General features: G+C 33.5%; 2 protein-coding genes across 8 annotated transcripts; one reads left to right on the top strand and one right to left on the bottom strand.

Annotated features, from left to right (window-relative positions):
* Positions 1-994: 994 nt before the first annotated feature.
* LOC128165507 (40S ribosomal protein S24-like) lies at positions 995-9849 on the bottom strand. Of its 2 annotated transcripts, XM_052830123.1 has the most exons (6): positions 9780-9849; positions 9316-9384; positions 8265-8474; positions 5473-5583; positions 4834-4863; positions 995-1063 (listed from the first exon to the last, which is right to left on the bottom strand). In XM_052830123.1, the coding sequence occupies exons 1-5, from the start codon at positions 9780-9782 to the stop codon at positions 4858-4860; spliced, it is 399 nt and encodes a 132-aa protein (XP_052686083.1). In that variant the 5' UTR covers positions 9783-9849; the 3' UTR covers positions 995-1063; positions 4834-4857. The 2 variants fall into 2 exon arrangements, with proteins under 2 accessions (XP_052686083.1, XP_052686084.1); XM_052830124.1 differs by lacking the exon at positions 4834-4863.
* Positions 9789-25172, top strand: LOC128165506 (poly(ADP-ribose) glycohydrolase-like). 6 transcript variants are annotated; one of them, XM_052830122.1, is made up of 20 exons: positions 9789-9839; positions 11669-11755; positions 11860-11917; positions 12586-12671; positions 13161-13335; positions 13532-13610; positions 15354-15452; positions 16019-16138; positions 18075-18143; positions 18290-18361; positions 18652-18744; positions 19414-19574; positions 19823-19911; positions 21303-21439; positions 22518-22665; positions 22932-23010; positions 23136-23244; positions 23428-23542; positions 23990-24121; positions 24294-25172. In XM_052830122.1, the coding sequence occupies exons 2-20, from the start codon at positions 11692-11694 to the stop codon at positions 24575-24577; spliced, it is 2169 nt and encodes a 722-aa protein (XP_052686082.1). In that variant the 5' UTR covers positions 9789-9839; positions 11669-11691; the 3' UTR covers positions 24578-25172. The 6 variants fall into 6 exon arrangements, with proteins under 6 accessions (XP_052686082.1, XP_052686079.1, XP_052686076.1 ...); XM_052830119.1 differs by having other exon boundaries at positions 9828-9956; XM_052830116.1 differs by having other exon boundaries at positions 9828-9968.
* The last annotated feature ends 309 nt before the right edge of the window (positions 25173-25481 follow it).

Raw genomic sequence — 25481 nt, 5'->3', positions numbered from 1 at the left:
TTATACAGTAAATTTTTCTATTAAATTCTGTGATCTAGAAATGCCCCTAAATGCTACGATCCTATTAAATGCATATGAATTTACACATAAAAAGATCCCCAACTCCATGTGAAAACCAGTTTAAACTGGTTTGAGAAAACAGCTGTTATTGCTGTCACTAATTTATTCCTGATGTAATCTTCAAGTTTTACTGGTTAATCTTGTAAATATGGTTTTGATTTCATCAGATAGAAAATATAAATATAAGCATTAAATGGTTTGACATCGTCGTGTCAATAATTGCGGCTATTTGTACTTTGTGGATTGGAAAGGAATCAGTTAAGAGGCGCCCAATATGAAAGAAACGTGTAATGACTTACAAAGCAATAAAAAGCATACTTTAATATACAGTGCATTCACACATAAAAATTTGAAAAATGTTGTGCCATGTACAGTAGGTTTAATTGAAATGTTTTTCTTTTAATTTGTTTCTCCGTCAGGCACCTCTTACCCCGATTCCTTTTCGTTCCGCAAAGTACAAATAGCCATAACTGCTTACAGTTGAGCAGACAAATTACCACATTGCATTAATCAATCTGTCTACTCATTGAGGGCAGTTATTAATAAATCATTCAATGCTATATAATATTGATTCAAAGATATTTTATAAATTAGTGAACTGTATTAAATATTCAACGAAAAATATTTGCATGACATTCCAATCAGTAGCCTGTGATCAACTGACACATGTAAACTCTACATGTACTATTAACAAAGCTGATGAGGTTACATGGAACAGCAATCTTAATGATCCAGATTGTCTCTCTATAGGACAAGCCATCAGTGGGCCATTAGTAGAGTAAAAATAAAAGTTCTTGTTATTGTGAATGTTGCAGAATAACCTCCTCAGTCTCGAGTTGTTGTTTGAAATAAAAAACATTTCTCAACCTCTGATTATTTTGCAACATTTACGAAAAACTTGTACTTTTTTTCTTATGCACGAAATAACACATAATTCTGGACAATAGTTTATTACATGATAAAGACAACTGTCCAGCTCCCAGCATCCACCATCTCCAGTTTACTACAACAAACACAAAGAAAAGGATATTACGGTTTGCATACATATGACAGTCATACCTGTATATCTTATACAAATATCAGTCATATCAATATCAATATATCTTATACAAATGACAGTCATACCAATGTATCTTATACATGGTCATCTTATAAAATTCAGGATACCAATATCTTAAATAGGTCACTCAGGACTTACTCAGTGTGCAATCATTTTTATTGGTGGGGGTCAATGTTCATGGGTGGCCAAAATTTTCCTGGCTATTTGGGACGTAATTTCGTTGGTAGTGTAATTGGGATAATTTTAATATATATGAAACAAATGATCGTATATACATTCGTTGTGATGTTAAGTTATGAACATTGGTACACAATGAACAATGATGAGCTTTTCATTTTCAGGCTGCAAGGGGGAGATAATATACTCTGGTAAAGGATTTTAGACAAAGTTGCTTCCACCTTGACCTTTGACCATGAAATATGATTAAATGTCACTTCAAACCTATAGTGAAGTAGGGTCAACGGGAAAGCAAGTATGCTCCTAAATTGTTACTGGATGAACAGACGGAGAGTTGGACAAAACTGATCACTGTCATAATTATTGGTTGTCTATAACATGGTCTACAGATAGATTTCTATTGTTTGGCAGGTCAGTAAGATGATCCTATTTTCCTATCCATTGTGATGTCTACATGTTTCGTAAAAAAAAAAAAAACAACCATGATTGACAAGTTGCAAACTAGAGACTTCCATATCCCTTTGGCCTTTACTGTAAAGTCTTGTTTATTACACACACTTGTGTATAATATGCACCCACCAAAGTTGGGTGTAAAATGCTGACCCCCCCCCCCCCCCCCCCCCACTGTTTCTATGAATAGAATGCACCAAAAAAACGACAAAATTTTGAAAATCTGTGCATCCTATGATAATGTATTCCAAGCCCTGAAAAGTAATCATGTCTGCAGATCTAATCCAAAACAACAACAAAAGTAATGTCTTTAATGATAATTAGTCCAATTCTGTAATAACTGTAAAATGAACATTTACAAGAAACAGTTGTACGTCATATACATGTATTTTCATTAAGTCCTACGAATGAACAATCTATTTAAACAGAGTCTGTTAAAACATCAACTGTTTCACGTGACACAAGATGGTGAATACATTGGCAAAAACTTTTTTGAATGAGAACTTTGAAAATAGTGGCCAGCATATTTAAAAATACACATTTTTTATTGATATTAAAACCTGATATAATAGTCGTTTCTTTAGCTAACTCTATATCTAGCAACATTTTCATGCAGATAAGTTCATTTCTTTTTTTTATAACACTCCACATGATTTTTAAATAATTATGTGCAGGCCTCCTTAAACACTGAAAATAAAATATTGATTATATTGTGCTAATTTAAGAAAATTTTCGTACAAGTTGAGGGATTGAACAATGTACATCTGTAAACAATTAATTTTAACTTTAATCCTTTTAATTCTTTTTCCTGATTTCTGTTTAAATTTTATAAATCTGAATTAAGTTGTAAGGGACAATAATCTTTATAGGAAAAATTCTTACTTTTTTTTCAGTACAGAATTCCCAAATTTTGTTAATTTTTAAAGCATTACCTCACCTCTTTTCAAGAGAGCAAAATTAATGAAAATTTCCCTGTCACAAATGTGTTAATGTTTACAGTATAGTGTAGTTCATGTATTTGAAAATTTGAATATTTTTAATCCTATACTCAAAATAATTTTATTAGACATCCTGCAACAACAAAATGTCCCTAATAATTCGCCCAATGATATTACATACATTTCCTTATCTAATTACCCCTAGTTAAATTGCTCAACATAATGTTTTCTCCAAATTGTTAAACTATCAGCACCTCAAAAATCAGAGGAATACATAAAACTTTGACATATCCAAGGGAATTAAGTACAATTTATCACATTTCATATACCTTTATATATAACATTTATATTGACTGATATATTCATTTCTCTGAAACAAAAACTGAATTTAACCAATAAGGTCAATAATTTTGTTTAATGGGCTGAAACATATGCTTGGCCATGTATTAATAGACCTGTGTCTACATTGACATTTCTCATATTCAATAATTTTAGCAAATACATGTATGTAATGCCATATTTAGTTTTAACAAGCTTTGAAGCTAAAAAGTGTGTTATAAAAAAAATGAAACTAAATCAAAGCGGTGAAAACTTAAAGTTAAACATTTTCAAATTCTATCGCCATGTATTTAAAAGATTTTAGCCCAAAAGTGAATGAGAATTTAATGGGCTTCTAATTTTATGATTAAATGGTGGAAATAGCATCTTTACTATTATTTGCATTTTTTTTTTAAAGGGACGTGGACACGATTAAGATCAAAATTTTTTATTTTTATTTTTTATGTATAAAATGCTTTACTGGTGCATTTTAAATGATTGACCAAAATATTGAATGTTAAAGTCAAGCTACAAGCGAGATACAGAGATAAGAAATGGTTGTTATGTAAACAAAGCTCGAGTCTTATAGTTGTTTACAAAAAATGTAATGTAGAGAATTACCATTTCTTCGACAAATTGACAAGTAAAAACTAATTAAACTAATTCAGTATCTTCATAAATACTATTATCAACAAAAGAAAAATACATGTGATTGAAACTTACACCAATACAACACATATATATAAAATGACAATATTCGAGTTTGTTTACAAAACAAAGAAATATGAACTCTGTATCTTGCTTATAACTTGATATTTGACTTTCAAATTTTGACATAGCATTATAAACTTCTATTTTTATCAGTATAAACATTGAAAATGGAAAAATAAAATTTGAAAATTTTAAGTCAAATCGTGTCCAAGTCCCTTTAAAAAGCTGCTTGGTCCAGTTTTACATAAAATTTAATGTATGGGATCGATGGTTTTGCTTAGTATGTGTATAGTAATAGCTAGGCATTGTAGTAGTTTTCCAAGTCATTTAACCCATATTTTAATGGAAAAAGGATATACATTTGTTTACAAAACAAACTTTACATACAAAGGGTTCCACAATATTTCACCACTTTATTAAGATTTGCCTTCGACGTCAAGGTGGGTATAATTGTGTTACATCTTTGACATTTGCTAATAATAAATAAAGAAAAAACGATTTCAAAAATATTTTGGCAAATCAAAAATATATCACTTATTTTCCTGAAGATTGTCTTGTTTAGAATTGAAGCATAATATGTGGGATGGATAAACCCAATCAAATTTTTTTGACGGTTCTCTTTGTTGTTAGTTATTAATATGCCAGAAATTACATTACACTAGTTCATACCACTGATGAAAGGAGGAAAAAAAAGAAAAGAATGCTGATACTCATAGTGTGAAAACACAGAGCTGAGGGCTAGACCTATAAACACACTACATTCACTGTGATAAAAGGAATTTCCACTTTTCCAGTTGTCATCTCTTCAATTGTAATACTGAATTTGGATTGTTTTGGAGAAATGATGAACTTGTACCTAAAATTTTTTCAGAAACAACTGGAATAAAGTTCAAAACAACTACAATCTACAGACACATGGAATACTCAGTTTGTTACTGTGATTCCATTCAACACCAGCCAATGGCAATAGCCAGAATTTGATCACCTTCAGGACAAAGGCATGCTTCATGGCAAGTTCAGTGTTGACACTGACATTAAAGAATAGATCTAGCCTCTCAGCTTTATGTCTAGGTACAGAAAAAGGATAGCAAGGATCACACACGCACACAACACACAAACCTGTCCAGCATGGCCATCACTGCTTTACTTCTGTAAACAATATTGTCACCGTTATCCCACATACTTATACACATGTACAAGTTATCCTACTAACGAAGGTTTATCCCTGAACTTCTTCACCAGTAGGACGTTTATCATTTTCATTTCATTCTGACACCACCTATTTTCAGTCAGAGATGAAAGACTCGAAAGCGTCTCACTTCTGCTGACGATCTACGACACTGGTTCATATATATTTTTGTAGTTCAGAGATCTTACCAAACAAAGATTTCATTATCCACATCAGTTCAAGAACAAAGCCCAGAACATGCAACTCCATCTAACAGACAGAAATACAGATCTCAGAATTCTTCTGGTCTCGATGTGAATAATGAAGAAAAAGGATTTCATAAATATTCAAATCATCACTGTTAATTTTTTTTTACATTTCATGAACAAACATTTAGATGACAATAAACACATAATTTAGATGACTATAAACATTTTGGATTTTGGACACCTTACACTGCCATAATGCATCTGACCACTCAGAGTGAGAAAGGGCAGTATTTTTCTCCATGTTTTACAATACTTAAGCTCTGCTATCACACCAACATATTTTCCTTCATACATGGACACTTCTGTATGGACAATCCTTACCTTCTTGCCTGCTCCCACTTTTGCTTTCTTTGTCCCTCTGACTTTCTTTTGCCTATTCTTTCTCTCTTTCCTTTGTTTTCGGCCAGTTTTCTTAATTTCTACTAAGCCATGCTATCAAAAGAAATACAAATTAATTTGTTATTTTGTTCTGTTTACTACACAGCATTTGAATGGTTCACTGTTAATTTTAAACATTAAAATTCACATACATGTACATGTAAAATAATGAATATTTATCATAACAAAATTCCCTTTTTAATAAAAAAAAAAAAATGATTTCATGTTTAGAAACTGAGAGGAATACATTTTGTAGAATTCGTTGTAAAATAAATACACCAGATCCAGATAGAGAGTATTCTTTAGGCCAAACAAAAAAATATGTTTGTTTACTGTTACATGCTGAAAAAAAATAGGGTCGGTAGGTAGGATTTTTTTTTTATTTTATTTTTTTTTTTTACACAACTTCATAAACGTCACATACATGAAATTATTATGACAACTCGAATATATCCCTTATCCCTTTCTAAGTGACAAATTTTGACGAAAATTGGCATAAACATTGAAGAATCCAAAACAAATAATTAAACAAAGTAATATTGAAAGTTAATTAAATATTTTGTTTACAACAGTAGGTAAACAAGTCAGTGGTCGGGGTACCTGGCGCAGGCATAATCTCGGAGATTAAAAAACATGAACATCCCATTTCAAAGTGTCCGTAGAATTACAGTTAATGATAAAAGAAATCAAATTAAATATGTTCATTTTGCTATATTTTGCAACTAACGTTTGATTATGTTTCACTAATTTTCGAGCTGAAATACAGATATGGTACAAATATATTTACCAAGCTATAGAAATATGACAACGACATTACATTGAATTTTGACCTTAAGACGGCACAGTGAATATACATCAAACTGGTGGAAATCTCAGAAGAAGACCTTCAAGGCCACGCAATTCCTTAAACCAAAATTATACGATAACCAGGGATACAGAGCTTCAGTTCATCATATTATTTTCACTGATTGTTTATTAATAACTAGAATTAAGACAAATAGACTTAATATCAAGTACTGTTTACCACTAACTGTTGTCAACAGTTCTAAAATAAAAACAAGCAGGAGACATTCACAGTAATTTGATTTTAGGGTAAACAGAACTCAAAATAAAAATCAAGAATGAGAGAAAAAGTAAATGATGACATCTTGAAATCAAAACAAAAGATGAGAAATAAAAAATAATTCTTATTTCCGATCGTTTGTAAGGTGTTTAAACACAGGAGCAATGAGAAGCGTTAAAATGACGTTGCGAAAATTTTGCAGTTGCGCTGGGTCACTGGACGCAGGCACGTTGATCCACTTACCAATAATGATCTATTCATGCCATGGAAAACAAACTTTTTACATTGATAAACTCTATTCTGATTTACATTTTGGTGAAATTTTAAGGGTTTATCTCTTTTCCTAAAAGAATAAGAGAAAATGTCTTAATAATTTCCGAACAACCCTCGAAAACTGATAATACAAAATTGTTTTGCCATTATGTCATGCTTACTTTTGTTTGCCATATGCACCCCTGCGAATGTTATTGTCATTTAAATTTTGGACCACGTGGTTTTATTTAACACGTTCAGTTTCGCAGTAAAAATCGTGCCTCGTATTTATAGTCTATTTTATAGAATCTAGGTACTTGTAATCAAATATAAAATCTAGAGGTTTATCGATTTTAAACTTTATCTTCATTAATTGGTGGATAAAATGTGTTCTAGAAATAAATAAGACAATACAAAAAAATAGTTTATGTCTGCTGTTGCAACAATTAACATGCTTAGTAGAGATCTCCCCATAGGATTAATTTTCGATTTGCGCCTGACCTAGTAATAGTATCAATAGTGCAACAGACTATATATTTTTTTGCAGAATGTTCCTTGAAAATGACTCGATATGCTAAGTTTTTCTACAAAACAGACACCCATTATTTTTTTAAAAACATGATATTGCACACCACAAGCATCAAACATGGCCATGATCGAGATGTGCAAAAAGGATTTAAAATGATTTTTGAAGATAATTTTTGGGAAATAAATGCAAGAAATTGATAAGATAACACCACGGATGTCTGGTGTTTAATATCGGTTGGAAAGCGAAATAAAGAAAATCTAGAAAACTCATTGCCATCCTGTCGCTTCGCTCGCTACGCTCACGAAGCTCACTGGTAGGATTTTGGTTGTTTCTCATTTATTTTCAAGAAATTGATAAAATCGCCGACTCCTGTGGTCAAAACTATCTTGCCTCCATTTTGTTTGCCTCGTACTTCAAAATCGGGAACCTTTTCATTTCCCCCATGTTATCGATCGAACATCTGGATGAATGTCATATTATTCGGCAATACCAATATCAACTGCATTTGCTTAATGTGTGCGCATTCTTCAAACTGCAGAGAACATGTGGACGTAGATATTGACGCCATGTTTTTTTTTCACTTTCGATTTCGATTTCAAACGCTTGACAGATTAAGATGAATATAAAAGTTAAACGAACCCACGTGTGACTTCCGGATTTCAAACGATGGATAAAAACAATTAGGGTCGGCAATTATATATAGGGTCGGTCGGGAAACCGTAAACAAACATATTTTTTTGTCAGGCCTTATAACGTATACAACTTTCACAATTGTGATTTTCAAAATACAATAGTTTCATTTTAATCTTGACAATGATAATAATGAAGGAATCAGTTGTTTCAGGTGCAGCTGAATCCCAACTTTAACCTTATAATAAAACAGTTACTTACTCTCTGTAATCTGTATTTGGGTTCAAACTTCTTGGCAAAGTCCAAGCTATCATAAATTAAACCAAATCCTGAGGTTTTGCCTCCTCCAAACTTAGTCCTGAATCCAAAGCAGAAAATGACATCTGGCGTGGTCTTGTACATTTTGGCCAGTTTTTCTCTAACTTCTGTTTTAGGAATTGTGGCTTTGCCTGGATGCAATACATCTACAATCTACAAACAAAATAACCATACAATAATTTCTGTACAGAATAAATCAATTACAGGAAAAAAATCTAAATATGTTCTCCTAGAGCATATAAGGGCATGCTCATCATTTGCAATGATAATCTTTAAAGAGAGAGATAAAGACCCCTATTTGATTATTAATTACATATCAAACTATTGAGTTGTTGTATTTAATAATAATTTTCCATGCCTGTGTTAAAAAAACCCTAGATAGAATGTTCTATCGTTAAAATGCAGATGTCCTACGGACCCAGTTAAACGATAGAATTCGTGCCATATACTCGCTTTGTAGCATTTAAATAAATTATATTGCGCTGTATCTCGCCTAAATTTTCATATGATTGGTCTCAAACACCTACAATGTTGCTCTTTTATAATCCCATATTACCACATTCACTGTTTTTGCAACGAAATCGCTGCCACTTTTATCATCATGTTTGAAAATTCTGTTTATTGTCGCCATGTTAACGATAAAATCTGAGACATTCCGAGTGCGATTTCTGACAAAATGGCAGGCAAATTCAAACGCGTATTTTAATAAAATGCCTTGGTATGACTCATTAAATGGACATTTTGTGGACTAAACTACATATCCATACTCAGAAAGGTTTGTAATGTATAAAAATGTGTTTCTCCTCTGCAGATTATTTTTAACAGACTTAGAATCGACTCGAAGCTGATCCGCTTCGCGGCTGCTACATTGCAAGAATATGGGACGAATTCTTACTGTGACCTGAGCGTAGCCTGGTCACGGTAAGATTATTCTTTCTAAACCACAGCTGACAATTGATGTCAATTATGAAAATGGCTATTAAAAACAACTTACCATTTGCTTTCTGCATAGCAAACGATTTGTCATGAACTTTCTTGTTCGGATGGTGGCCGCCCCTTCACTCTGAAGAGATAAATCACATTTTAATAATTCAGCTGATTTTAACTTTAAGAGATAAAGATCAATATAAAACCGTTCTTCTCATTTTCAAAATTATGCTATAATTATATTTTAAAAAAAAGTATATACACTGATACAAACATTATCGATCCTGGAATCGTTTTACATTTTTAAAGAATTTAACAGTCTTGCATTTATTACACATGCAAGAATAGCTTCATGATGTAAACAAACACCAACTATCACGTTTATTAAAATTAAAACAGAACTTTTCGTGAAAAAAATTTCACAGTTTTAACAATTATTCAATGATAAACCCATTTTGTATCATTTAGACTGATCATAACATGCAATTTCTGGGGATTTTAACGGATTTCAAATGCTAATGTAATTCCCACCATGTTGAATGGTTCTACGAACACCGGAAAAGGACGCTAACCGGAAGTTCTAAAGTGAAAGTAAGTTTCAAGTTCTCCAAAAATCATAACCTGAGTAACGAAATTGATTGCTTTGGAGAAGATTTATGCTGAAACGGATTATAAAGCTTCGTTCCCCCAAATTCCATGACATTCCCGGTTGGTGTCTTGGTCAGTTTACTGTGAGCAGAACAATTTACATCGACAAGTTGGTCGTCAGTCTATCATAGATGGTAGAGTTATCATGGCTATTGTAAAAGCTTTAGACTTGGCTACAATTCACACTGTCATATTCTGATTTTTTATTTATCGTTAGATAATCCAACATTCATCTCATATTTTTCAAAGTAATATGGATATTGTAACGATTTTAACAAATCTTAACAATTTTAAATTATAAGTTTTGTTTGGAAATTGGACATGACAAGATACAACCTGTTTGCATCCGATTGATTTATTATTAAACACCTTTTTAATAAAACTCTTATAGATGTGACTAAACAAATGTGTAAATTCAGTAAGAAAATGTTTTCCTCACAGAACCCTCTCGATCTTGCACATCTTTGTATTAAACGTACCCTCCTGTGGGTAATAATATTACTGTTAATCCCATAAATTGATTATATCTCTTTCTTTTGGATGTAATATACTAACTGATAAAAATCAGTGTTGTTTTTAAATTATTGCTTTCTTCAGAGTGTGTGATAAGCTATACTTAATGTGAATTAATTTGATTACATGCTGCTCAGTATGACTTTGGATGCTGCCATATTGCCCCATGCACGAGCACCCCAATTTTTTTTTTCAGTCACAGTGCCCCAATGTATTTTCTTGAGCGCCTTAAATATTAGTGATGGATGCCCAAAATTCTAAAGCCTGGTAGTTAATAAAACTGCGAGTCCAAATGCCTAATTTTAGGAGCTCTGTTTGACCATCTCCTCTTTCACAAAACCTGAAACAAATTCAAATAGTGTTTTAAATTTCTTCCCAAGAATTGTCCAGCTTTATTTTGAATGTTACAAGTGGCCCAAATTTTTATAAACTTCATATTTTATACCTCCACAAATGTCACACATTTTAAAAAATGTTTTATGAAATGTTTGATTATATAAATTAACTTTACCAGTATGTATTAATTTACATTTCACATTTTTGGGTCACAGGGTCTCGGTGTAAAAAACACTATAAACACAATGTATACACATGTGAATTGTGTATACAAACCCCCAAGGGGTACAAGCAGAACCTATTTCGTGACAGATGATCCCCCTTCTCTTTGCTTATTTTTGATATCTTTTAACCAATCCAACTTTTTTATATTTTTTTAGTGACAGGACTGAGACTAAGAGAATTGCCAAAGTTACAAAATAAAAGCAATTTTGCAAGATTCCAACTCTGAGTCGATATAATTGAACTTTAGACAAATTGAAATTGGGGTGAATGAGAATTTTAGAAAACAACAAAATTTATGCAAATCAAGGTTGCAACTATAAAGTGTTGAAGTGCCTCAAAATTAAACATGAAATGCTTAAAATATAAACAAAATTAGATGGTTTCATTTTGGGTGCTCTGGAAAATTATCAATATTCAACAAAATAGTGAGATTTCAACTTTGGGAGCCTGTTAAATGCATTTGGGTGCTTTTTTCTGCATTTTGTGGATAGTTAAGTTAGGATGGATGAAACAATGATTTTGGAGAAGCAGCTTCAACCTTAACTGCACAAAGATATTTTATTACATGTTCAATAACATTGGTAAAAATTCGCTTTTTAAAGAAGAATAAAGGACCAAAGAGACCTGTAATTTTTTTCACAAATATTGGTTACCGGTATACATGTAACTTTTATTTTATTTTTTCTTGCATACAACAGATTCTGGGGTTTATGCGTTTGATATGAGTGAGCCGCCTTCAAAGAAGAGAAAAACTATTTTAGATTTTTTCCGTAGAAAAGAAAAAGGTACAAGTTTATAGGTTGATATATACTCATAACAAGTTTGTTGTACATATTTGTTAAAATAGAAGTGATCATTATATTTATATAAAAGTTGATTTATATTTAAGGTAATAAGAAAGATTCAGTGGAGAAGAAAGAAGCACCTTTAGATTCTGTCATGTCAAGGTAATTACAGTATCTGTCATGTCAAGGTAATTACAGTATCTGTCATGTCAAGGTAATTACAGTATCTGTCATGTCAAGGTAATTACAGTATCTGTCATGTCAAGGTAATTACAGTATCTGTCATGTCAAGGTAATTACAGTATCTGTCATGTCAAGGTAATTACAGTATCTGTCATGTCAAGGTAATTACAGTATCTGTCATGTCAAGGTAATTACAGTATCTGTCATGTCAAGGTAATTACAGTATCTGTCATGTCAAGGTAATTACAGTATCTGTCATGTCAAGGTAATTACAGTATCTGTCATGTCAAGGTAATTACAGTATCTGTCATGTCAAGGTAATTACAGTATCTGTCATGTCAAGGTAATTACAGTATCTGTCATGTCAAGGTAATTACAGTATCTGTCATATCAAGGTAATGACAGTATCTGTCATGTCAAGGTAATTACAGTATCTGTCATGTCAAGGTAATTACAGATTCTGTCATGTCAAGGTAATTACAGTATCTGTCATGTCAAGGTAATTACAGTATCTGTCATGTCAAGGTAATTACAGTATCTGTCATGTCAAGGTAATTACAGTATCAGATGAATATCATAGTTGGAAAATCCTTCACCATATTTACTACTCTTGTGAAGAAAATGTACATTTTGCCTTGATTTCTTAGCAGTGCAGATTCTAAATCAAAGGAAAGTCAGATTACTCCTTCTGATAAGCCCTCCAGCAGCAAAGACTTTAGTCGCTCTGTCTCAGGTGAGATATCATGCAGTTATTATAAAGTACATTCTGAAAAAAACTCTATGGAATTCTTATACATGTGTATTACAGTATAGGGTTTTCTGAAATATTACATCTGGCTACCAGACACATTTTTAATTAAGACTTGGCTATATTGTCAAAATTTGATTTATTTTGCTCTAGCTATTTTCTCTATGAAACTTATAGAAATTACTTTGTAAATTTTAACCAAATGTGTTACATTCAGGTTATTAAAATATGTGTATATGTACTTGTATTTAATGTAGAAGTTTAAAATGTAAAGTACCCTATATTTACTCCTGTACATGTAAGTGTGAATGATTGATTATAAATATTTATATAAATTTCTGAGGAAAACACAGAACAAACAGGTTATAACAACACATTTGTATGGTATGTCGTCCTTACTTATGAGTTACGTGTATGGACATTATTGTTCTTGTTTGTTTTTCTCTAGTAATATGCTCTTCTCTTTTTATTAAGATGAAAATAAGCATGCACAGTCTGCAGTGGGACCTTTACAAGAGGGAGGTTCCTCAGTTTCTGGAGGGGCCTCAATGTATGGTGGGGCCTCAAGAAAAGGGGATGTTTCAAGGACAGATTCCCAGAATAGTTACTGCAGCAGTGATGGAGACCCAACCCAGGAGTATGACATGCTGTATGTAAACACTTATTGAAAACCCATGATACCAGGTGGTTGTATGTACATTTGGACTTAATTAATTGTTGATAGTTTTTTATGTCTATGAATACATGTACTACACTTCAGTTCTATTACAGATGCCAAGGAGACTGGTACCAGTACAATAGAAAACCAGCTGTAATGTTTTTTAATCCTTTTATGTATTTTTTAGTCAAGACTTCACAGACCCACACATTCCTGATATACCTGACCATAAACCAAGTCAGAAAAGGGACGACAGCTTATGGAAGGTAAGAACTGACTGCTTATCAATGACTTTCCACTTCTTTAATACATCGATGTAGTAAGTTTATATACCCTGACCATACTTGCCAACCTCCAACATGTGAAAATCTGGTCATGACCAGATATGGAAAGTAAAAAAACTGGTCATAGTGCGTTATGACATTCACGACATATTTATCATGCACTTCAAATGTTCAAAGGTATATACAACAGAAATTTGTGTTAAACTGCTTGTTTGTGTAGTATTTTATTTCAAAGAAGCATTGTAAGTAAAAGTTGCTGATTTTTAATTTTTCAATACTTCTGATGTTGCAATCCACAGACTGGTTAAATTTGAAAGACAGTAGAGCATTCAATGTTTCATTGTTAAGTTCTGAGCAAAATTCAGTGTGAGTTTTTTGATAATGCTAAAAGCTCTCAACATTTCTGTTTGGCAGCACAAGAAGAGTCTTTGCTAATTTAGTTAGTATATCAAATCTTGGTTTCTGAGTGCAAATGTCAACCTTAGACTGCATTTTATGCCAAAAACTGTCAATATATTCTTCAAAAGGTGGCTTTACCCATGGGAATTCCTTTTTCCCAGATATGCTGTTATGTACACAGATATCGTTTTCTTTTTGTTGGTGTAGATTCCACTGGCCCTGACAAAGACCTCTTCCTATTGGAAGCCATCGCACTTAATGATTTAACCCCTCAGTTTGTCAAAACAACTCACGATAATAATTAACACCTACCTGAACTGAACACTTACCTGTTATTGCTAAAGGCATTGTTTAGTGTTTTCAATGAAAAGTAATTTTATCACAGCTACCATTAGTTAAGCATATAGTAATCCCATGTAGCAGGTTATTTTGAATTATGTTTTTGGTGATAGAAAGAGATTTGGGCAACTATATACCAACAAAATTAGCAACCTGCAAAAATAATCTGTTGCATCGCTCATGTTATAATCATTACAGATGTTGTTCATGCAACTTAATAGAAGGAAAAAATACATGTTTAATAATTTCTGTTGGTGTATGTACATTTAAAATCAATGAACTTGTAAAAGTTTTGTATTATACAAGTTATTATAGCTGAGCACTACCTGTAAAAGGCATTGTTCACCATATTTCTCTTTCATCGCCGTTATCCGTACAACCCCTGTATAAGCTGCAGACCTCTTAACAGTCCAAAGTATTTTGCTCTAGAGGTTTCATCTTTGTGAACGTACATCTTGCCTCACCATGTTACTTGGTCACGATGAAATTATCAAATTTTTTGGCACTTTTCCAATTCAGGAGAATTATAACATCAAACAGACAGATCAATGCATTATTTTCAAACAGAATATGCTCATTAAAAGAAATAAAAGTAAGAATATGCAGGAAAGTATTTTTACAGGATCTATTATATGCATTGTTTAGATATTTTGTATATGACCATAAAGTGGGTTTTACTATGTCTGTTATTGCTCAAGTGAGCGATGTGGCCCATGGACCTCTTGTTATGTTATAGCTTTTGATTTTACTAAATGCCACATTGTTGAGAACACCATTAAATAGATCATATTATTGCAGTATTCACTAGTATATTGGACAAGTGTACATGGATAGTGGTGATGACTGGCTCAAACATTGTACATGCTTTATAACCATATTGGACCATGTACAATTATCCATTTAACTTTTTAATTTTACTAGTAATTAATTTAGATGGAAAAATATTGGGTTTTGATTTCGTGTGGGAATGATTTTTTTGTCTTACAGGGGAAGTCACTGGGCAGCCTGTACAGAAACCCGCCAGAAATGAATCTTCTTCCTCCCCTCAAAAGTCATCCCGATCACCATGTGCTGATTAAACTCCCTGTAAGTAAACAATTAGACTTCTGAACCTACATTATGGATAACTTGCATGATTATTTTACCTCTGTATTTTTTATTTTGAAAAAATTATGACCTATTAAATAGAGACCAAATAGAGACCAGCTAGACAAAGTTTATTTCGGAAGCAAAATTATTAATATCTAAATTGCTATATGTCAAATTTAAGGTCTGATAACTCCAAGTTATATATCAATAACAAGTTTTTCATCACACACAAACAGTAAAGTTTTCTCTGTTATAATACTTGTCTAGTAGATTACCTGCTTACTGACTATTTGAACAGTAGAAAATTTATTGTCTCCCTTGTCAGCTGCTGTTTGATAGTTTCCATCTTGTTTTTGGTGTTGCATTCCCTTAATAATGCTTCAGGATACAATTTGTAAGACAAAATGTCAGATCTCACATCAGATCATGAGAGATCCTATACATGTATTTATTGATTTTTCATTCAATATTTTATCCTGATAGATTTTATTGGTCTGCTGGATAGATACTAATGTTTCATATCTTGTTGAGGTTCACCAGGGTTTATGTATGCTTGGTTTCAGTACAAATATGATCCTAAAGAACGACCTCTTCCTCATCCTCATCACTACACGGATAAATGGGACAGTTATCATGTTAGGATGCCATGTTCTAACCAGAGTGAATTCCCAGTCAACAACAAGGTACTTGTACCGACTTCCTTTACAAAGTACTTGTAGGTTCCCTTTACAAATTACTTTATATATATTACTGGTACTTAAACATGTTACTGTTAATGTATTATCTTTGGTGTGTATGATATTTTTAGGGGAAATTTGTTTTTTCAAGAAGTTATCATGCATTTGAATAAGCATAATTCTGGATGCACCTATTCTTTTAACACATATGTATGCATGGCAACTAGCTGTGTATTTGATTAATTGAGTGGAAGCCTTTTTCTGCCAAACATGCTAAAAGAATACACAGCCAAATGTAATATGTTTACAATAAATAAAAGCTCCTTCAAATGATACATATCAGTTTCCCTCATAAGGTAAATGTTAACTTCCTTTACATAGTAATTGTACTTGTACATATCCTTCACAAAGTAATTTTACTCTTCCTTCACAAGGTATTTGTACACTTCCTTCACAAGGTAATTGTACACTTCCTTCACAAGGTTATTGTGCATTTCCTTCACAAAGTATTTGTACACTTCCTCCACAAGGTATTGTACACTTCCTTCACAAGGTTATTGTGCATTTCCTTCACAAGGTATTTGTACACTTCCTTCACAAGGTAATTGTACACTTCCTTCACAAGGTTATTGTGCATTTCCTTCACAAGGTTATTGTGCATTTCCTTCACAAGGTATTTGTACACTTCCTTCACAAAGTAATTGTACTCTTCCTTCACAAAATAATTGTACATTTCCTTCACAAGGTTATTGTTCATTTCCTTCGCATTTTCCTTATACTTTCATGTTAAATACTGAAATCTGATTAGTTAAGATGCAGTTGATAATCCATTCTATTACCCTCAGCGTTAGCAATGCACTTAGCAATGGGTAACATTATATAAATAGTGCCTGTTTGGGAGGGTAACAGTTGAAATTGACACCCCGAGAAAACCATTGTCAACCGACGCGAAGCAGAGGTTGACAATGGTTTTCGAGGGGTGTCAATTTCAACTGTTATCCTCCCAAACAGGCACTATTTATTTTGTTATACTGAATGTCTTTTTTAAAAATTTTACTGCTTTTATATAGGAATAACGTGAATTCTTCAGCGAACCGTACGCGCATAATTTTCGCGCATGTAACATTTTTTAATGTTACCCGTTGCCAAGTGCGTTGCTAACGCTGAGGGTAATAGTAAATATTATTAACTGCGTCTTAACCAATCAGATTTCAGTATTTAACATGAAAGTATAACAATACAAATTGTTAAATGCGCAAAATTATGCGCGTACTGTTCGCTGTAGAATTCACGTTATTCTTATATAAAAGCAGTAAAATTTTCTTAAAAATTAAGACATTCAGTATAACAAAATAAATAGTGCCTGTTTGGGAGGATAACAGTTGAAATTGACACCCCTCGAAAACCATTCTCAACCTCCACTTTGCGTCGGTTGACAATGGTTTTCTCGGGGTGTCAATTTCAACTGTTACCCTCCCAAACAGGCACTATTTATATAATGGCATTTAAAATCAAAAGTTATTAACATCATAGACCCATGATAGAAATAGTCTACATGTATAAGCAATTATGGGGTAAAACAAAGACAATTTTTTGTAGAACTCAAAACATGTATTATAAAATGTGGTATTTTATTGAGAGTATCTGTACATAAATTGTCCTGGAAAAAGTGACCCGACTTATAAGGGAGTCAACAGCAAAATCTTCAAATTAAAGCTGGAATAGGGCAACCGACTTATAGACGAACCATACTTATAGGCGAGTATATACGGTATATGCCCACCAAGATATCATAAATATTAAAGCAACCATAAAAGCTACTGTGATGAACCTACAAGTGTTGTCCCAAAATTCTGTAGACAGAGCAAACAAATTAAAATATATTCACCTAAATATCATAATGTGCAATTTTTATATCATTTTCTGTCTTTGATCTATGTAGATAAGAAGAAGATGGGATATAATAGAAAGTGCTCTAAGGAAGCCTATACCAGGACCATTGGAGCTAGCAGTAAGTTTATTAGTAATGCACATCAAGAATACATGTACTTCAACTCCTTACATTAACTTGCAAATTGAAAATTAATCCCTTAACATTCATAATCAGAACCTTTTCTAACAGGTGCTTGTACATAAATTCTTTCTCATTACTTACAGGATGCCATCAGTAAATACAACACAAGGCTGACAGATAAGAACTTCCGAGTACTGACAGAATTTTGTTTTGATGTATGTACCAGTTTGCATTTCATTGATTGTACTGTGCACGTGGTTACTGTTAAATCCTAAATGAATTTGAAAAATTAATAACTGAGCAAAATCACAAGAAGTATCCCTCTTAAATGTTAAAATCATGCTATTTTTTTCTGACAATGTTTTACTACAGCTTTATGAAGATCCATCTAAAGTTTGGCACTGAAGATTAAAAACTCTTGTGATTTGATACAAAATGGTATGAGATAAGGAATCTTAAGTAATTCTTTGACATCTTTGTTTAACTTGTCATTTTATTTTTGTAGATTTTGTCAAATTCAGAGAGAACACAGTTTTTTGACGTGATTCTACCAAAGACGATAAAACTTGCTCTTAGCCTGCCTCATCTTATCACTCAGGTTTGTGTAGTATGATTATAGATCTCCTGCTTGAGTTACTTCACCTGAATGTAGTATATTGTCAGCTGGCTTTCAGATCTAGCCCACTGCATTAACCAGATATAAGTAGTTACAATACAATACCTGTCAAATAATTTAAGATTGTTGACCTCACCATTCTTTGTAAAAAAAAAAAAAAAATGTATTTCTCTGCTGCATGGACCTGAGGGGTAAATTTTGAGATTCTATTACCTTGTAAAAAAAATTCAAGTATTGCTTAAAAGTAACATACAGTACCATACTCATTGACCAAGTGCTTGAATCATGACTAATCCACACCACACAAAGGAATGGGAATACCATATGTCTTTCACAGTACAACACACCAGCAACCATTGTGAATCCTTCTAACATACACTGTACATTTTAGTTGACACAAGTTTCCAATTCTTTTACCTGGTAGTGCAGCCTCATGCATGTATATCTAGTCAGTCTAAATATTACCTGTACTGAAGCCATTATGAAACTCTACTCTACATTTACACTGTAGATATGTACAGTCATGTATTTATAAACTGCAAACAATTCAAGACCATTTGTACTGAAGTCATTATGGAACTGTACTTAACATTTACATTGTAGATATATAATATTCTTTATATTTATGACTTGTAAACATTATTTTGGCAGCCCATTCCTTTGTTAAAGAGGGAGAAGAACAAGAGCATCACCCTATCCCAGGAACAGATTGCCTGCCTCTTAGCTAACGCCTTCCTCTGCACCTTCCCAAGAAGGAATGCACGAGGAAAGTCTGCAGAATATCATAATTATCCTTCAATCAATTTCAATAGGTGAAGATTTTTGGTCTTATCGCAATTTTACAGTATTTGAATAATTAATTTGTTAGAATGTATTAAATATATGTTAACTGTATTCTCAAATTACAAGACATCAATCTTAAGCAACCAAAGACATTTTGTAATGAGATTGTTGTAGTTTATGTGTCAGTTTGAAGGAAACAATTTCAACTACACGGGTACAGAGGTTTGTTGACTAAATAGCCAGACATTGTAATGATGGTATTGTCTTTCTATTTCAGTCTGTACGATGGAGACCCTCGTTATCAAGACGTGAAATTAGAAAAGCTAAAGTGCATCTTTAATTACTTTAGACGGGTCACAACAGCGAGTGAGTAGTAATTACTTTAGATGCGTCACAAGAGTAAGTAGTAATAACTTTAGATGCGTCACAAGAGTGAGTAAGTAGTAATTACTTTAGATGCGTCACAACAGTGAGTAAGTAATTTCTTTAGATGCGTCACAACAGTGAGTAAGTAATTACTTTAGATGCGTCACAACAGTGAGAAAGTAGTAATTACTTTAGACGTGTCACAACAGTGAGTAAGTAGTAATAACTTTAGATGCGTCACAACAGTGAGTAAGTAGTAATTACTTTAGATGCATCACAACAGTGAGTAAGTAATTACTTTAGATGCGTCACAAGAGTGAGTAAGTAGTAATTACTTTAGACGCGTCACAACAGTGAGTAAGTAGTAATTACTTTAAACGTGTCACAACAGTGAGTAAGTAGTAATAACTTTAGATGCGTCACAACAGTGAGTAAGTAGTAATTACTTTAGATGCATCACAACAGTGAGTAAGTAATTACTTTAGATGCGTCACAAGAGTGAGTAAGTAGTAATTACTTTAGACGCGTCACAACAGTGAGTAAGTAGTAATTACTTTAAACGCGTCACAACAGTGAGTAAGTAGTAATTACTTTAGACGCGTCACAACAGTGAGTAAGTAGTAATTACTTTAGACGCGTCACAACAGTGAGTAAGTAGTAATTACTTTAGACGCGTCACAACAGTGAGTAAGTAGTAATTACTTTAGACGCGTCACAACAGTGAGTAAGTAGTAATAACTTTAGACGTGCCACAACAGTTTAGATGCGTCACAAGAGTGAGTAAGTAGTAATTACTTTAGACGCGTCACAACAGCGAGTGAGTAGTAATTACTTTAGATGCGTCACAACAGTGAGTAAGTAGTAATTACTTTAGATGCGTCACAACAGTGAGTAAGTAGTAATTACTTTAGACGCGTCACAACAGTGAGTAAGTAGTAATTACTTTAGACTGATCACAACAGCGAGTAAGTTAGCCTTATTGATGTGAAAGCTCTACGATACTGACTAATTGCAACAGAAATCAAAACAATCACATTATCAATGTCATCTGTTTCCTAAATATGTTTGATTTTCTGTAACATAGTCCCATTATACAATAAACTAGTAAGTGGAATTTTAGCACAACTGGAAAAAGTCTTGCTGATTATTAAAAAAAAATTCTGCATGAAGAATCCTATAAAAATGGGCTGGAAACATATGCAGAATAGTTTTCTAATCCCTCTAATAATCAATATTACTGAATTATAACATGTACCCTGGATTCATAAACTTAAGTTTTCCTGCTTTGCCATGCATTCTTCAAACCACTGAATATAATGTTGCTTTTGTGAAATAATAATTGCCAAAACACCAAACTGTGTAATGTAATGAGGTTTCTGTGGTATGCTTAGTGCCAGCAGGGGTTGTGACATTTACACGACAGTGTGTGGACAAGTTTCCTGACTGGAAAAACCTGGGGGACACCCTGACAGACATCCATGTGTCTGCGGAGGGGACCATTGAAGACGATGGAGACGGGCTGTTACAGGTAATTACAGCAACACATCATCACACAGAAAATAATTCATATCTCACCACTTTACAGGTAATTACCACAGAACCACACTACAGTTCAGGTAGTAACACAAAAACCACCCCATGATACAGGTGATGACCACAAACCTGATACAGCTTATAACACAACAACCACACCACAACACTTGTGATAACACAACAACCACACTACAACACAGCTAATAACACAACAACTTCACTACCCGACAGGTAATTACCACATCAACAACACTGTGATACAGGTATTAACACAACAACCACACCACCACACAGGTATTTACAACAAACCTGATACATGTAATAACACAACAACCACACCACCACACAGGTAATAACAACCACACCACAATACAGGTAATAACACAACATTCACACCACAACACATGTGATAACACAACAACTACACTACAACACATGTGATATCACAAAAACCACACCACAATACAGGTATTAACACAACAACCACACCTCGACACAGGTAATAACACAACACCACACCATGACACAGGTAATAACACAACAACCACAACACCACAACACATGTGATAACACAACAACCACACTACAACACAGCTAATAACACAACAACTACACTACCATACAGGTAATTACCACAACAACAACACTGTGATACAGGTATTACCACAACAACCACGCCACCACACAGGTAATTATAACAAACCTGATACATGTAATAACACAACAACCACACCACCACACAGGTAATAAACACAATAATCACACCACAATACCGGTAATAATAACAACCACACCACCACACAGGTAATAGCTACAACAACCTTAACACAACAAATGTAATAACACAACAACTACACTACCATACAGGTAATTACCAAAACAACAACACCACCACATAGGTAATAACACAACAACCACACATGATGCAGGTGATAACACAAAAACTACACCACAACACAGGTAAAAACCTAGTAACCACAATAAGACAACTTTTTAGGTACCGTAATAACTTTAGAACCTGAACAGTGTGAGCTACCTGACTGATGTGAACTGATTCTTGCACTGTGTTACAGGTGGACTTTGCCAACAAGTACATGGGGGGAGGGGTTTTGGGGATGGGAGCGGTGCAGGAGGAGATCAGGTTCCTGATTTGTCCAGAGATGATTGTGACTCGATTATTTACCGAGTGTCTGGAGAAAAACGAAAGTCTGATAATGAAAGGTGAGATACTGTCATAAAAACAATGAAAGATCAGATACTTTAATTGATTTAAATGTATCAGGATAGGATATTATGCTATCAGGATAGGATATTATGCTATCAGGATAGGATATTATGCTATCAGGATAGGATATTTTGCTATCAGGATAGGATATTATGCTATCAGGATAGGATATTATGCTATCAGGATAGGATATTATGCTATCAATCATGACTAGGAAACTCTGAAGTCAAATTTTGTGAAAATCTTGCATTGTATTTTTAAGGCTGTGAAAGATTCAGCAACTACTCTGGATATGCTGGTAAATTTAAGTGGGCTGGAGATTTTGTGGACAAAACTTTAAGGTAAAAAAGGAAAACACTTGGGTAAAGTACTAAACTCATTTATAGCATAGGATTTGATCAGATCTGTTTAGCACTGACATTGTTGATCAGACTTGATGCCGTGTTTCCCCACTGAAACATTACAGGGACCAGTGGGGGAGACTGTTCACAGATGTGGTGGCCATTGATGCCTTGATTATCAGGGAGTTCAGCCACCAGTTCAAGATGGGCTCCGTCCTCCGGGAAATTAACAAGGTCAGGTCAAGAACTAAAGAACTATTTATAGAAAAAATTAGGTCAGGTCATGAATTACAGTTGTATTTATAGAAATGACTGTATTTCCGAATGTAATGTCACAGTCTAAATTCAAAGTGATTATACAATGTTTGAACATAAGAAATTTGCAGAGAGTGATATATCATATATTATTCATTGCAGGCGTACAGTGGGTTCTTTGTACCTCACTATAACTTTGTCACCCAGCCACCTCTTCCTGCAGTGTGCACAGGGAACTGGGGCTGTGGAGCTTTTGGAGGAGACAAGAGACTCAAAGGTTCAACTTTTATCCTTTAGCTATGTCTTATACAGTATAAGACACAACATTGCTTAGTTATTGGTTCCCATCTGTAAAGTTTTTATTTGGTAACTATGGACAACTGCATGGCCTTCAAATTCAGGCCCTGGGGCCATAAAACTTAGACAAGCTTACTTTTGATCTAAGTCTCACCTTTACAAAAGGAACCTATAGTGAAAAAGTGAGACTGAGATCAAAAGTGAGCTTGTCTAAGTTTTATTGCCGCGGGGCCTGATATTGATTTCATATCTGATTCATTTAAACATTCTGTTTGATATCAGGATTGGGTGACAAGATGATAGATACCATGTATTCTTCATGTTCTTAGATCACTCTAACTTCACCGTGTTTTTGTTATAATAAATATTGAAGTTCTGATATACGGTATATGTACCAACATGACAATGACCACGACTTTATTTACAGCTCTGATCCAGTTGATAGCGGCCACTCAGGCAAGAAGGGAAGTGTGTTACTTTACATTTGACGACTCACTTCTGCGAGATGAGCTTTATGACATTCACGTCTACCTGACGAAAACCAACCCTATGGGAATAGGTACATGAAATTATGTTTCCCACAGAAAGGTCCCATGCAATAGTCACCATCCCTTTTTATTTTGCCTGACAGTGTCAATAATATTAATAATCATAACATGTCCGTACTGGTGAGTTTAGCACCAATGTGTCAAAATATGAGTGAAATTCAATTTGGACTATCTATATTACAGGAAATATCCTGACGCTAATTGAACAATATGGAAAGAAGATAACAGACTCCAAACAGTTCAAGAAGACAACAAACTTGTTTCAGTACATACCGAAGGTGTTTGATGGAACGCTTGAGAACACTGATAGTGAGCCAGAGAGTCCTGGGTTTACTCGATCGGACAGCCGGGAAATGCAGTACCAGGGGGCCGGCGGGGAAGATGAATTAGATGGACATTCCAATACAGCAGGGAAATCCACCTTGCACAAGTCAAATTCACTGGACTACAAAGCCCACACTCCTTAAAGAGGAATGTTGTTCATTTGCAATTTCTGGGGAAGTTTCTGAAATTAAAACTTTCCCTCATGATTTTGATTAAGACATGTACTGTGTAGTTCTCTCTATTCAATAGGCAGCAGCACCCAGATTTATGTGACTCGACTGTAGCACAGTCGGCCTACCTGTAGTAGTAGCAAGCTGATTCTGACGGCCTGGACATTGAGTAGAAAGGTTTTATCTCCCAGTACAGACAGTGAAATAGTCCATTGTTTGTGTTGTGTAGTAAATTTAAGTATTCCCTTGATTACCGATTCTTTTTTTTTTTTTATTGTATTGAACATTTTCCATTTTGATACCAGAACTAACAATTACTGCACTAAATGCTCCTTTTTTCTCATTAGATTTCCATTTGTTACATGTGTTGAATACCATTTTTTTTTTAAATGAAGAATATTGTTATCATATGGCATAATGTTTTCATGTTTGAACACAATATTTTTTTTCATTGCTGTAAATTAAGGATACGTGTACATGTACATTATGTATTTATATCATTGTCTTGCATAAAGTTTTCTGAACTTTTTATCTTAATTTAAATGTCATTAAATTATCAACAAATTAATTGCCATTTCATTGTTTTTTTTACAGTCAGGGTCTTGTTGTTTACATCAATTTTTGTCATTGTTTGCAATATATTTTTGTGACTCATTGAAGTTAAAATTCAGATATTCATGACCACTTCCTGCATTATCTGATGCAAGAAAATCCTCTCATTGATTTAACATTTACTACTAATCATCTCAAATTAAATATCAAAATACAGTTTAAATACATGCAAGTCTATACAAATAATTGAAGAAATTTACAGGGAATATTTATCTTTTCTTGCATTGAAATTTACTGCCGAGTTTGAAGTGAAGATACACAAGCG

The sequence above is a fragment of the Crassostrea angulata genome, chromosome 10 (assembly GCF_025612915.1).
Source record: "Crassostrea angulata isolate pt1a10 chromosome 10, ASM2561291v2, whole genome shotgun sequence".
Lineage (NCBI taxonomy): Eukaryota > Metazoa > Mollusca > Bivalvia > Ostreida > Ostreidae > Magallana > Magallana angulata.
This window is presented reverse-complemented; position numbering and strand designations above follow the sequence as displayed.

What these genes read in the sequence shown, in the direction of transcription:
- LOC128165507 (XM_052830123.1), bottom strand. An exon ending in TGCTATGCAGAAAGCAAATG is followed by an intron (nt 8,475 to 9,315) that starts GTAAGTTGTTTT and finishes TTTTGTTTGTAG; the next exon opens with ATTGTAGATGTATTGCATCC. An exon ending in CCAAATACAGATTACAGAGA is followed by an intron (nt 5,584 to 8,264) that starts GTAAGTAACTGT and finishes TTCTTTTGATAG; the next exon opens with CATGGCTTAGTAGAAATTAA.
- LOC128165506 (XM_052830116.1), top strand. Translation starts at nt 9,905, where the DNA reads ATGCTGAAACGGATTATAAAGCTTCGTTCCCCCAAATTCCATGACATT. An exon ending in ACCCAGGAGTATGACATGCT is followed by an intron (nt 13,336 to 13,531) that starts GTATGTAAACAC and finishes TGTATTTTTTAG; the next exon opens with TCAAGACTTCACAGACCCAC. An exon ending in ATGTGCTGATTAAACTCCCT is followed by an intron (nt 15,453 to 16,018) that starts GTAAGTAAACAA and finishes GCTTGGTTTCAG; the next exon opens with TACAAATATGATCCTAAAGA.